Source organism: Macaca nemestrina, chromosome 3, assembly GCF_043159975.1.
Source record: "Macaca nemestrina isolate mMacNem1 chromosome 3, mMacNem.hap1, whole genome shotgun sequence".
Taxonomy (NCBI): domain Eukaryota; kingdom Metazoa; phylum Chordata; class Mammalia; order Primates; family Cercopithecidae; genus Macaca; species Macaca nemestrina.
In genome coordinates, this window is record NC_092127.1 from 90,743,193 (window position 1) to 90,756,910 (window position 13,718).

A 13,718-nucleotide genomic window follows, 5' to 3' on the forward strand; every position below is an offset into this window, starting at 1 on the left:
ATAAAAAACTAGAAAAGGTAGTTCTAAAGTTCTTTCTGGGTTCTGAAAATAAAAATTGTCTCTACATGGCAAAATTTCCCTTTTGTAAAGGTTTTAAATATAAATGGCAAAATTATATGCATGAGATTGATGTAAAACAGAAGCAACAACAAAAAAATGCCAAAGCAAAAATCATGAGAGATAGTAAAAATATTTTATTATTAAGAAACTTACTCATTTACTGTTCTCAATACAATGACAACTAGAGTGATTATGCCCTAATCTAGTAGATAATTTTTCCCTGTATTTACTCCAGGTTAATTATTTGCTACAGATCAACTTTTGTGACAATGAATCCTGCTACAAAAAAAATTCTATAGATATGTTTATTCTGATTAAAGAAAACTCTACGCTTTCATCTCAGAAAAAAACTGGTCTTTTAAGTTAAATGTGGTCTTTTTTTTTTTAAGAGGACTACTGCCAGCTGTTGCTTAAGCAGCATTTATTAAGAGAAACCAATCCAGTCTCTGCTTTCATACAGCACTGCTGAGATAAAGATCACATCTACAGTAAGTATAAATTTAAGCTTGAATTTTGGTACAGCAAATTAAGCTAATGTCAAATTAATTTATATCCCAACATGTGTATCTTGCAAACACATGCTTAAAAACATAGAAATCCCTTCTTTTACAAAAGAATATATTAGCTTAAAAAAAAATCTTTTCTAGTTAACAAGGGGCATTATTATAATTTGGATTTTACAGTTTAAAATTGCACAGAAGTTATTTGCAAGGCACAAATTCTGTTAACAAGATACATCTGCATATCCAAAAGCATTTCACTTTTTAGTTTTTCAAGTAGGACTTAAAAACTTTTTTGGTAAATAAAACAATATAGGCAGTTCAGTGTTAGTTGGATTTCACTTATAGTTAAAACAGGATTAATAATCTTTATAAAAGTTAATTTGTACAGGATGCTTTTCTGGTTTCAGCACCTCTCTGAATGGAATTTGTAAGTGGCCTAAATTAGACATGCAAATACAGATATTTGGCTCTAATCTATTATTTACCTCTGATTTTAGCCTCAGCTTTTGGAAGGCCAAAAACAGCTCAATGCTTACTTCAACACCATTTATGGAACCTAAAACTTTGTGCATGATCAATGATTATGTGCCTCATATCATCATATTTCAACTAGTATAGGAACACTTACAGTAAAGAGCTGGTCTTTCAGATTTGTTACTATCTGAATATTTAGTTTTAAATATAGGTAAGCATTTCATGTAAAGAGAAAATTTGCCTATATGCTTTATATGTTGAAATTCTATCAGTTGAAACGTAAATGTATATTATTATATTAAAATGCACCAATAATTAATGGTGATATACATCCTGTAAGGATGAAATCAAAATCAGAAAACCAACTTTTCCACTTCAAATTTTCACAATGAGAAAAATCTTGAAAATAATACTTGATAACAGCTATGATTAATCTTCAATCCAGACATAAAGCAAATAAAAATGAGAAAACCATATTAAAGAATGGGGAACTCCAAACATATTTTGCCCCTTCACTGCCCTCAGCTAAGTGGGCATCTATGTGGTATTATGATATTAAATGTACTATCATAATTGCAGGAGCAATCTAGAAGCTAACAATGCTGAGAAAGTATTATTCTTGTAATAATATAATGTCAAATTTTAAGTATTAGGCTACTAAAATTACAAAAAGACTATAATAATTTATTTTTCTGATAAAATTTCAGCTTCTTACATTTATAAGTTCATTCTCTAATAGATGAAGCTGAATATAAACGCCAATACTTGACCATGTGGAATTAGACCAAAATGTGCATTTGATACACCTCTACTGAAAATCAAGCTCTCAGACTGTTCATTAAGTAACAGCATTATTATAGTAATAGTCTAGGAAGATTATCACTAAAAGCTAACCTGGTCTAACTGGTCAAATTTAATAGGTTGAATTAGCAAGAGGCACCAGAATAACTAACTGCTCTACTCCTTAGTGAAACAATTCGTTTAAAATAACACTTGTGGTAGAACTTTATGAAAGCAACCTGCTTCAGCAAACTGACTAGAAAGCTGTTGGACAAACAGCAAAAATTCAGAAATTTTTAAAAAAGAGAACAACAGTAAATAAAGAACAACATCAGTATAATAAAGAAAGAATAAAAAAGCCTAAGTACTTTTCAGCTGTCCAGTAAGTCTTCAACACACTTCATTTAGCTCACTGGAGTATAAAGTGACAAACTGGGCTTCAAAAGATGTGAACTTAAATGTACGTCTCCCATGTCTTCATAAATAGAGGGGGAAAAAAACCCCAGAAAATACATGTAAGGTAGTATGATGGAAAATTAGTCTCATTAAGAAAAAAAGACAGTATCAGAACAAGGATCTCTGAGAGAGTAAAACTTTAAATAAGATACAAAAGAATAAATTGCAAATATACAATTTTACCTTTTAAATTTTGTTTTCTTCTTTTTCCTTAGAGTAAGGCAAAAATATTTTACTATTTAGGAAATATATACATTATTAATTAGCTTGTAACCATAGTAAGTAAACTTTAAAAATAGTTCTTCACTCATGCAAAGCCAATCATTTTTCTAAACATCTAACATCTAGGAAATGCTCTTTTTCACCTGTAATAAAGTATTGTAATACTGAAAGATAAGGATAAACATGCAGCTCAGGCCAACAAGCTTTTTAGTTTTTAATCACGAACTAAGAAATTGTTGCTATTGACTGAAATGAAAGTAGCAGCTAAGGTTAATTACACATTAAACAATCTTTAATATGGGGAGAAGAAATACAGGCCTTTTTTAAACAAGTGAATTTAAACAATGAGCCTAATATTTAAATTCAATTGTCATGCTTCAATAATATACCACAGGTGTTACATTTCCTAAATTACATACATGGCCTCCCTTCAACCATAGCTTAGTTATCATCAGCCTATGCAGCAAATAAATATAAGAATTACCATGTAGGTATCTCAGAGAGATTTCAGCAACTACAAAAAAAGAGAAATTAGTTTTTCAATAATGAGGAATAATTAAAATATTAGAAAAATCGGCTCTATTTGTAGAAATCATATATACACATATCATACATGTATATATAAAATATAGGTCAGATGAAGAAGCCATAAACTGCATATGTTAATAATTTTAGAAGATACTTTTTCCTTTCCTGATGGCATCTTTCAGTTGCCTCTACTTTTCTCTCTTATGGCATAGCTTATGTAAAATAAGTAACTTTAGTGTTTAATGTTTATCGTTTACCACTTTCTTTAGAGTTATAAAAGAATTTTCCTTCTCTCTGTATCTCTAGCACAACTATATTAAGAGAAAGAGTTAAACCCTCAATTACACTTTCCATGAGATATTTATTGATTAATTACGTCTACGTACAACAATGGTGACTACCAATAGATTCCTCAACAAGGTGGTGTTTTGGTCTTTAGCACTTTGCTTTAGATCCCTGGTTTGTTTCTATTCAAAGGTGCAATTAATTCAAGTGTACATATGCAGACTCAACAAGTTGTGGATGGGAAATTTTTAATTACAGATCTGGTACTTGTTACTACCAGTGTGTTTTCAATGCCCCTTTCTGCTGCCACCGTGTACCATATGTAGATAAGGAGCATCAACTAATACAGTGGGAAAGAGTTTGTAATGCTTCTAACTTACTTAATGAAGCAAATGCATTCCAATAACATGTTTTTCTTCCAAGTATTGAATTTGCTAATGAAAATTTTAGACAATAATAAGTATCCAGAAAAGTCCATCAATGAATATTTTCCAAAATCCTATGTGCTAAAACAGTGTTATATTTGAAAACAGCTGGATGACTGAACAAAATTTTCAGTCATTACTGTAATGATTTGGCATTGGGTAACCAAAGCTAGGAAACAGATAAGTTAAGAAACTAATGAGGTTAAAATACCTACAATTAAAGGTTTGAGTTCTTTGGTTTACACAGTAACTAAAGTTGTAATTAAATGAAGAAAAAAAATAGCAAGTTCAACACATTCCCTCAAACTGAACGTCAAATTGTCAACATGCTTTTCTATAGCCATAATTGTCAAATATTCAGGCTATTTTCATGAGCCACAGAATCAAAGAGTGCTTTTTCGCCACATGAAAAACATGTATAATTTTTTCCAAAATGGATGAATTTAAATGATTTTTACGAAAGAAAGTTTTATTTGTGTTATTTAAATATTATTTTATTTATACAATATTATTGATACAAGTCTTTGGCTAAGCAATTATAACTTTTGCTATTCAGATTATTCTACACTTACCTGAGTATTAAGTTTTAACTGCTTCATCAATAGGGAAACAAAAGTATATATCTAGCTCATAGCTTGAAAGTGTAGAGTCTTGAGCTAGTTTAAAACTTTTGAAACTGATAAATTATGAATCATATACAGCTTTAGCAAATGGTACAAAAATGACTTTACTGAGTATTTTCATAACATATAATGACTTGCATGTGTTCAGGAAACTTGTTTTATTCCCTATTTAATGGCTTTAAAAAGTAGATATGTTCTGAGTTTTACTGTATGAACAGGAAGCATCTGAATCAAGACATTCTAAGTTTCAATTTTAGGACTAATAAATAATTTGAAAATATTCTCTTTAGGGAAACTATGTTGGTGAATTTTTGTGAATACTCTCAGTACTTTTTTTTAAATCAGCACATTTAAAACATTTTATATATACAGCTAAAGAACAATAACTTCATAACCACAGATAAGGCTTAAGTTATTGGGTCCAAGGACAGTTAGCTTTTCTGCTACAGCAGGAAAAAGCTATTTGTCACTCAAATATTTTACTCATAAATTAGCAGAGTGTTGTATACTGATGTTCTACATAGTAAATACATATAAAAAGAAACTTCACTTATTAGTGCTAATAGAAAGTGCCTCCTGAGTTTCAAAAAGCTGTTATTTTTTGTTTCAGGGACTTATCTAGGGACACAAACAATCTGAAGTCAGTAAAGACGATGTAATAGTTAAGTCTTCAAACATAAATTTAAAGGAAAAGAGAAAGCAAATAATGGACATAACAATAAAGATACTTTAATAATTATGCCAAACAAACAAAAAGGATATAATTTCAGTGAAAGCACATTAGAAGAAAAAGAAATCACTTCACAAACTAAGACACTCATGACAGACAAAATGTAAAAAGGAAGTAGAGGAAAGATGATGATAGTTACAAGTTTCGCATTTGTTTCTTAAAAATACTCAAGATTATGTCTTTTTTATTCGATAAGTTTTAAAAGCTGCATTCAAACTGCAGCTTTTGAAATAATGGAAGAAAAAGACCATTTGTCCAATAATATTCAGAGAAAAGTTAATATAGCTTTCTGAAATCTCTAAGTTATTTCTTGGGAATGCCTGAGCTCTAGAAAAAAGCCTACTCTTTAAAAAACACATATATATTATACAGTTAGACTGTGCACTCCACATGCTGTTAATCATAACACTTCTCTACACACTGGGATACACTATAATAGGGACTTAATCACTGCTTTGGATTGGAAATAGTGATGCATTTGAAGACCAGCCATCTGATATATTACTACTTCTATACAGATTTTTTTTTTAACAGCTTCCTCAAAGAACTAACGGCTAGTTTAGATGCATAACAAGACTAATTCTACTACTTCCAAAACTGGAATAACTTCATAAAATTTCTTTCATTTATATTTCTAAAACCTTTTCCCATTTAGCATTCTTCCTACTTTCTCAAATGTCCAAGCCCAAATGTAGTTAAAAGCAAAGGAAACAATATGAAAATCTGACCAATGATTTCTTAATGCAATTCAGATACCTGTGTATTATGGTTAAATTTCAATTATTTAGGAAATATGTATGTATTTTGTGGATTTCTCAGGCTCTGTCGTTTCTGTTTCTCATGTTTATATTTAGGGCATTTGCTCTTCAAAATTGATTCCACCAGAAGACAGGAAAAATAGATGTAACTGATCCTATGAAGACTACCATTTATTATTAGCTCAAGTGTAATAGGTAAGCCATGTGATCAATAAAAACACTATTATCCTAATTCAAAGACTTAAAACTGAAAGCCCTTGGACAGGATGAGACCTGAAGGTACTTTCTGTTTAGCTTCTATAGTATTAAAAATATGCCATCCAACATTTAAAACTCAGATGTCATGTAACAAGTTAGATATTTCAGCTTTCTCCCCCACCTCCCATCCCCAAAATAAAAAGATTGGGCAGTATTTGGCCAAATCATCATACAGAAACAACTGGCTAGAGAAGAGTGGTGGTTTTCCCCTTTCAACACGACAAGGGCTCTTCAATTTACCACAGTCCCTACCATTCACTGTCATCACTAACATCAAGGGCCAAATGTCAGTAGCCATTTATTGTCAAGGTTTATCTTTTTTTTTAATTATTGAGAATATTTCTTTGGACCCACAACTATCAAATGTGGAAAAAAAAATATGGCAAAAGGGCCATGTGTTTCTAGAACACATGAAAGTAAAGAATAATACTGCATGTCTAATATACAAATAAAATACGTCTCTGCCAAAATATCACAACTTAAAATGCCATTATGAAACAAACCACAGAAAGACCTTATTTGTTACATACCAGGAACATAACAAAATTTGAATGTCTGATCCACACAGTGATTCATATAAGATGATAAACAAACAAATGGATATTCTGTGACACAAATGTATTGTGAAGTCTTAATATCACAGATTTATATTCATTTAATTAACCATATAGGCTGTCTGAAAATTATTGACATGTCACTTTTTGCTAGGGTCTAAAAGTGTTTTACAGAGAAAAGAAACTGCTGTTTACAATAATTTATTAAATTTCTAAAATGAGATCTCTGCAACTGCTCTGAACTTGTTTCTAAAGCCAGATTTTATTAGAGTTTTAAAAAATTATTCAAAGTAAACCTAGCATCTAGATAAAATAATTTTACTTTTGCAAACAGTGTTCATATTTTAAAGCTACTGGTATATATATAATGAACATAAAACTATTTTAATATTGTTTATTTTTAAAATGTTCATAGTAAGAATGCTTAAATCATACTATATGGCTGTGGAGTTTTTGTTTTTGATAATGATCAACACTGGCAGCCCTTCAAAAATTAGTCCCAGTTAGTAAATTAACCATTTTACATTTTTGAAACATGAAATTTAATGTTGGCTAATTATTAATTTTATATGCCACTTATGAATAATTTGTTCATCATTTTTCAAATATTTTTGTTTTGCACTATAGTAAAGATAATTTTTAATTTTTCCCCCAGAGATAAAGCAAGTTTTCAGTTTTGTTTACCATTCTCATTGCTATAGTTCATCAGCATGCCACAAAAGACAGTCAAGAGCTTCTCATTGGCGGGATCTGTTAAACTGCACAGTGACCTTAAATGGTCAATTACAATCTGTGCACCACCTGCTTGGTCAACTGCACTTCTGCCCTCATCTGTAAAACAAAGAGTTAAATTAAAAATAAAAGAAAAAAGAAATGTACCTTACAATTTCAAATACAAAACATAACAGTGTTATTCTTTATTTTGTGAATAAATAGAAAATAAACCTAGGCAGGACATTAAATATGTCTTTTCAGAAAAAACAAAACAAAAGAAATAAACATGGAAATGGGGGTGGGATGGGGAAAAGAGACAATCACTTTTTAGGCAAAATAAGATTATTCTCATTGGCATCATACAGGAACTAACAGAACTTCCCTGTGTCCTAGAAGTTTATGATGTGAAAACTTTCACTCCTTTCACAAATGACAATGCTGTGTTAGAGAAAAAAATAGAAACTAAGTGATATTCTATTGGTATAAGTTTTTGTCCTTCAGGTTGAAAAATCACTAAATACAACTTTTTACCATTGGTTTTCAAAATCAGCTATTATCGAAGAAAACCATATGGTATAACTCTAAATCATAATATGTAATTCCTGAATATTAGTAGTATGGTCTTTGTTAATGGCATTTCCTATAGTCCAGGAGCTTGATTTGTTTCTTTTTTCCTTATTCCCTCTCTTCTAGGGCACACCAATATAATTCAACATTACAAAAAGTGGTCAAGTGATGGTGAAACATAACTTCCATTATGTGTCCATCTACACTGTATAAAACAGATGTCACTTAACTGTTGGAACATATAAATAGCTTTAGACTACTTTCTAACTTTTGAACATAAGAATGAAAAGAAATTAAAAGAAGAATATGTGTCATTCTAAATGATACCTTATATAAAATATAACCGCCCTCTAGAAGAGGTCCAAGAGAAATGTGTGAGCCATAAATGTGAGCCACATGTGTAATTTAAATTTACTAATAGCCACATTAAAAAATAACAGATGAAAAATTAATTTTAGCAATATTTTATTCAATTCAATATATAGCACTCTGACATGGAAATCAATAAATTAACAAAACATTTTGTATTATCATCTTCACAATATATCTTCAAAATCCAAGTGTTTGTTTTCTACCCTTACAGTTACATCTCAACTCAGACTAGCCACATTTAAACTGCTCAGCAGCTAAATTTGGCTAGTAGCTACCACGTGGACTGTACTGTTCAGCTACAGAAGTGTAGAACAAAGATCAGCAAAAGAAGTGACTCACAAAGGAATTATAGCTATGAAGTTAGTTACAATTTGAAAGATTTTCATTTTCTAAATATAAGAACTGAAACTAGGTCATATCTTTATTACTGTTGCTGAATCATATTAGACGATACAACTTAAAATAGGTAATTTCTTATGGTATATACACACACACACACACACACAAATTATATAGTAAGACCTCAGAAATACTATGTTCATAATTTTGAAAAGTTTTGAGGAAATCCACACTAAAATGAAACAAAACAGTTTTATCCACTTAGTTTTATTGTATTGTTATAAAGACAGAAAACAGGACCATATGCTAATCAGCTCATCAGATCACAGAAAATTCCTATACCGCCAGAGTAACTAGCTAGAGGAACCAGCCAAGAACACTGGTCAAATCTCAGTTAGAAATCTAATTTCCAAATTTTTGTTTTCCATAACATAGATGTAAATTATCTAAATTACTGGGCAATTTTAATGTGGATGATGTCTCAGAAAACTGAACATTAGGATTACAAATTTAAATGTTCAGACCTTCAATAATGTGAAGGTATACAGTACAAACTTATTCAACAAATTTGAAGCAATAAAAACACAATACAATTCAAAGCAAATTACCTATTTATGTTTCAGAGTCACAGTGCTTTTCATCTCTTCCTTTCCTTCCACCCCCCTCCTCCGAATTGTCTATAACATAGCTTTTTAACTCATGTGTTACTGAGAATTGTTTGCAAGGCATAAACACAATCTCTATACTAGAAATTATGTTATTACCAAATATGAGAAGAAAAGCAAAGCATGTATTACAATAATAGTGATCTGGGTTCAAAAAATATTAACCACCACTATAGGAATGATTATACAGCTTTTTTCTTTCTTTGGACAAATCAGCCTGAGAAACAAAGTAAAAGCATTTTATTAAAATATTTAACAGGATTTAAAGATTCAAAGGAATAAATGATAATATTATGTTCCTTTAGCAAAACCAGTGACATAAGTCATCTTTAGAAGTATCTTACAACTCACTTTTTCCAGTAGTATTTAGATAACAAATCATTTTTAAATACAACAGCTATCATTGCACAAGTCCATATAAATTGGTTTTCCATAGTTAACTCTATACTTCATGTTACATTATCAAGAGTATTGTTCACTTAAAAATAATTTTTGAAAGGTTCCTTATCCAAACTTGTGTATCCCTAAGTGTAAGCTCACCTTTCACTCTTCTCGTAAGTAACAGCTAACCTATGAAGCATCCTGAGCTGTCACTTCTAAAAATATAATTTACATCTCAATTTTCCTCATTTAACTATGAAGCATCTAACCACTGGAAAAAGTGCAGCCCACTCTTTGAAGTCCTATTAAATCCTTTAATGATGATCTTTCACACAAAGTAGTTTCCAGCACAAGTGTGATCATTCTTCACATTAGGTAAGAGCAGGGCTTTAAATCTAAAGAGTTACTGCACTTCCATTACCCTCCTGTAATCAAAAGCAAGCAGCAATAAAATTTGTGTCATGGTTATCATGTCTCACAAATGAGAAAAAAAAAATGTTACCACGTTAAACACTATTATCAGGTACACCAAGGGTGAGGAAAAGACCTAAAATACAACCACTGAATCTAACTATTGTGGCATGTCTTACAGTGTATCCTAACTTTGGATTTTACTATGTTTCCTCCTTGTGGACGGTAAATGCCTAGTATATAGTAGGTACTCAATAATTTTTTAATGAATGGGGCTTTTGACAGATATTGATAAATTACTATTCACCTTGAGGATGGATTGTGAGAGTGACACACACACATACATGCAGAGAGAAGAATTTGCTTAAAGAAATGGTGATGATTAAATATCAGCATTCTGAATTGCAACTTGGGAAGTCTAAGTCTAGTTCAATGTTCCCTCATTGCACACTCTTTTTTTTTTCTTTCTGAGACGGAGTCTTGCTCTGTCGCCAGGCTGGAGTGCAGCAGCACTATCTCGGCTCACTGCAACCTCTGCCTCCGGGGTTCAAGTGATTCTCCTGCCTCAGCCTCCCAAGTAGCTGGGACTACAGGCATGCACCACAACCCCCAGCTAATTTTTGTATTTTTAGTAGACATGGGGTTTCACCATGTTGGCTAGGATGGTCTCAATTTCTTGACCTCGTGATCTGCCTGCCTCCGCCTTCCAAAGTGCTGGGATTACAGGTGTGAGCCACCACGCCCGGCCTACACACTTTTTAAAAATGTATATTACTTATGCCATTAAGTCAAGCAAGGTAACAGCACTTTCTTAGCATTAATTGAGAATCTATCTTTAAAGATTCACTTGTGAAAACTTGTTGGTATATTTTCCAACAAATCTTTACAGAGTATTTGTAACTTAAATATTAAGACCAACTTATATCACACAATAGCTGTCTAAAATGTACACTAAGCAGAGGATTTGATTGATAAGATCTATTTCATATATAATCGGTTCAGGGCTTAAAGTGGCACAGTATAATAACAATTTTCATATCCATATCAAAACTCATGGAGAGTCACAAATCCATTCACTGAGAGTGAAAGAAATTTCTAAAATTTATAAAGAATTCTTACACTTTAAATAACAATATTTCGAAGCACAACAAAAAATGAACAAGATATTGGGAAGATGGCAGATAAGAGGCAGGACTAGCTTGCAGCTCCCAATCAGACATGGAGACTCACAACACAAACTTTTGCTCCAAGAACTACTGCAGGAACATAGCAGAAAAGCTGAGAGACCCTTTGAAGGAACTGGATCATCACTGCAGACTATCTGAAATGCTGAAAAACTGTGAGTATGCTTGCTTTCTCAACATGGAGGCTCATGGACTTGGCTAAGTTCTCAGCTCTGGCCATCAGCTGCCTGGAAATAGACTCAGTGCTGTTAGGGGATGGTGGGAGTGAGACCAGCCTTTAGGATTGTGGGCTGTGTGGGAGCTGGATCAGGCCCATGACTGCCAGTTTTCCCCAACTTCCGTGGCAACCTGTATGGCTCAGCAGAGGCAGCCATAATCCACCTGGAGATATAACTTCATTGGGCTGGGAACCACACCCCCATCCCCCACAGCAGCCGCAGTAAGCCCCACCCAAGGAGAGGCTGAGCTCAGACACACCTATCCCTGACTCCCACCTGGTGGTCTTTCTCTACCCACCCTGGGAGCTGAAGACAAAGGTCATAATCTTAGGAGCTCTATGGCTCTGCCCACTGCCCAAGAAACCATACTTAACCAGGTGTCCCTAAAGCAAGTTTGCATCCTCCCTAAAGGACCGCAGTTGATGTGCTCTTAAAAGTGCCACCTCCTGGCTGGAGGCCAACCAACACAAAACCAGCACACTAAACAAAAACCCAACTGAGGACTCTCAGAGTCCACTTCACCCCCCTGCTATCAGGGCAGGTGCTGGTATCCATGGCTACAAGACCTGAAGATGAATCACATCATAAAATCACACAGTTTGCGGACACTCCCCAGTGCCACCCCGGAGCTGAGTAGCTCTGCTGGGTGGCTAGACTCAGAAGAGCAAAAACAATCACTACGGTTCAGCTCTTAGGAAGCCCCATTCCTAGGGGTAGGAGGAGAACACTACATCAAGGGAGCACACCATGGGACAAAAGTATATGTACAGTAGCCCTTGAATCCCAGCTCTTCCCTCCAGGCAGGAGAATCACTTGAATCATTTGACATAGTCTACCCAAATGAGATGGAACTAGAAAAACGGTTCTGGTAATATGACAAAACAAGGTTCTATAACACATGCAAAAGATCATACCAGCTCATCAGCAATGGATCCAAACCAAGATGAGGTCTATGAATTGCCAGAAGAATTCAGAAGGTCAATTATTAAGCTGAAATCAAGGAGGCACCAGATAAAAATGAAGTCTAACTTAAAAGAATCAAAAACATGATACAGGATATGAAAGGGTTAGTAGTGAAATAGCATAATTAAAAATATAATCACAACTTCTGGAAGTCAAGGACTCAGTGAGAGAAATGCAAACTGCACTGGAAAGTATCAACAATAGAATCGAACAAGCCGAAGAACTTCAGAGCTTGAAGACAGGCTTTTGTGTTAGACCAATGCAAAGACAAAAAAGAATTAAAAATGAATGAAGCCTCCAAGAAGTCTGGGACTATGTTCAACGTCCAAACCTAAAAGTAATTGGTGTTCCCAAGGAAGAAGAGAAATCTAAAAGTTTGGAAAATGTATTTGAGGGAATAATTAGGAAAACTCTCCCAGTCTTGCTAGAGATCTAGACATCCAAATACAAGAAGCTCAAAGAACACCTGGGAAATTTATCGCAAAAACATCACTGCATAGGCACACAGTCATCAGGTTATCTAGTCAAGATGAAGGAAAGAATCTTAAGAGCTGTGAGGCAAAAGCATCAGGTAACCTATAAAGGAAAACCTATCATCTTAACAGCAGATTTCTCAGCAGAAACCCTACAAGATTGGGGTTGTATCTTCAGCCTCCTTAAAACAATTATCAGCCAAGAATTTTGTATCCGGTGAAACTAAGCTTCATAAATGAAGGAAAGACAAGCTTTTTTCAGACAAATGCTGAGAGAATTTGCCACTACCAAGCCAACACTCATGAACTGCTAAAAGGAGCCCTAAGTCTTGAAACAAATACTCAAAATACGCCAACAGAACTTCCTTAAAGCGTAACTCTTATAGGACCTATATAACAACATCACAACGCAAAAAAAAAAAAAAAAAAAAGGTATTCAGGCAATAAACAGTACAATGAATAAAATAGTTCCTCACATCTCAATACTAACATTGAATGTAAATGACCTAAATGCTTCACTTAAAACATACAGACTGGCAGAATGGGTAAGAATTCACCAACCAAGTTTCTGCTGTCTTCAGGAGATTCAGCTAATAATAAGGACTCATATAAACTTAAAGGGGTAGGAAAAGATATTCCATGCAAATGGACACCAAAAGTGAGCAGGAATAGTTATTCTTATATCACACAAAACAAACTTTAAAGCAAGAGCAGTTAAAAACAAAAAAGGACATTATATAATAAAAGGACTAGTCCAACAGGAAAAATCACAATC

The 13,718-nt window shown here is 33.2% G+C and overlaps 1 protein-coding gene and 1 long non-coding RNA gene across 8 annotated transcripts in view; one reads left to right on the forward strand and one right to left on the reverse strand.

Moving 5' to 3' along the window:
- The window catches only part of LOC112427472 (uncharacterized), a 47,156-nt gene extending 41,069 nt beyond the window's left edge, over positions 1 to 6,087 (forward strand). The window contains exons 3-4 of the long non-coding RNA XR_003019068.2: positions 450 to 548; positions 5,941 to 6,087. This is a non-coding gene — a long non-coding RNA (uncharacterized lncRNA). The remainder of the gene's footprint in view (positions 1 to 449; positions 549 to 5,940) is intronic.
- Positions 1 to 13,718, reverse strand: part of LOC105486397 (Rap1 GTPase-GDP dissociation stimulator 1) — a 172,684-nt gene that overhangs the window by 51,654 nt on the left and 107,312 nt on the right. For 5 of the 7 annotated variants that reach the window (XM_011749275.3, XM_011749276.3, XM_011749274.3 and 2 more), the window contains one exon: positions 7,341 to 7,487. The exons of the other annotated variants lie outside the window; for them this stretch is intronic. In XM_011749275.3, the coding sequence (XP_011747577.1) occupies positions 7,341 to 7,487 (147 nt within the window). The remainder of the gene's footprint in view (positions 1 to 7,340; positions 7,488 to 13,718) is intronic. 7 annotated transcript variants of the gene reach the window in all.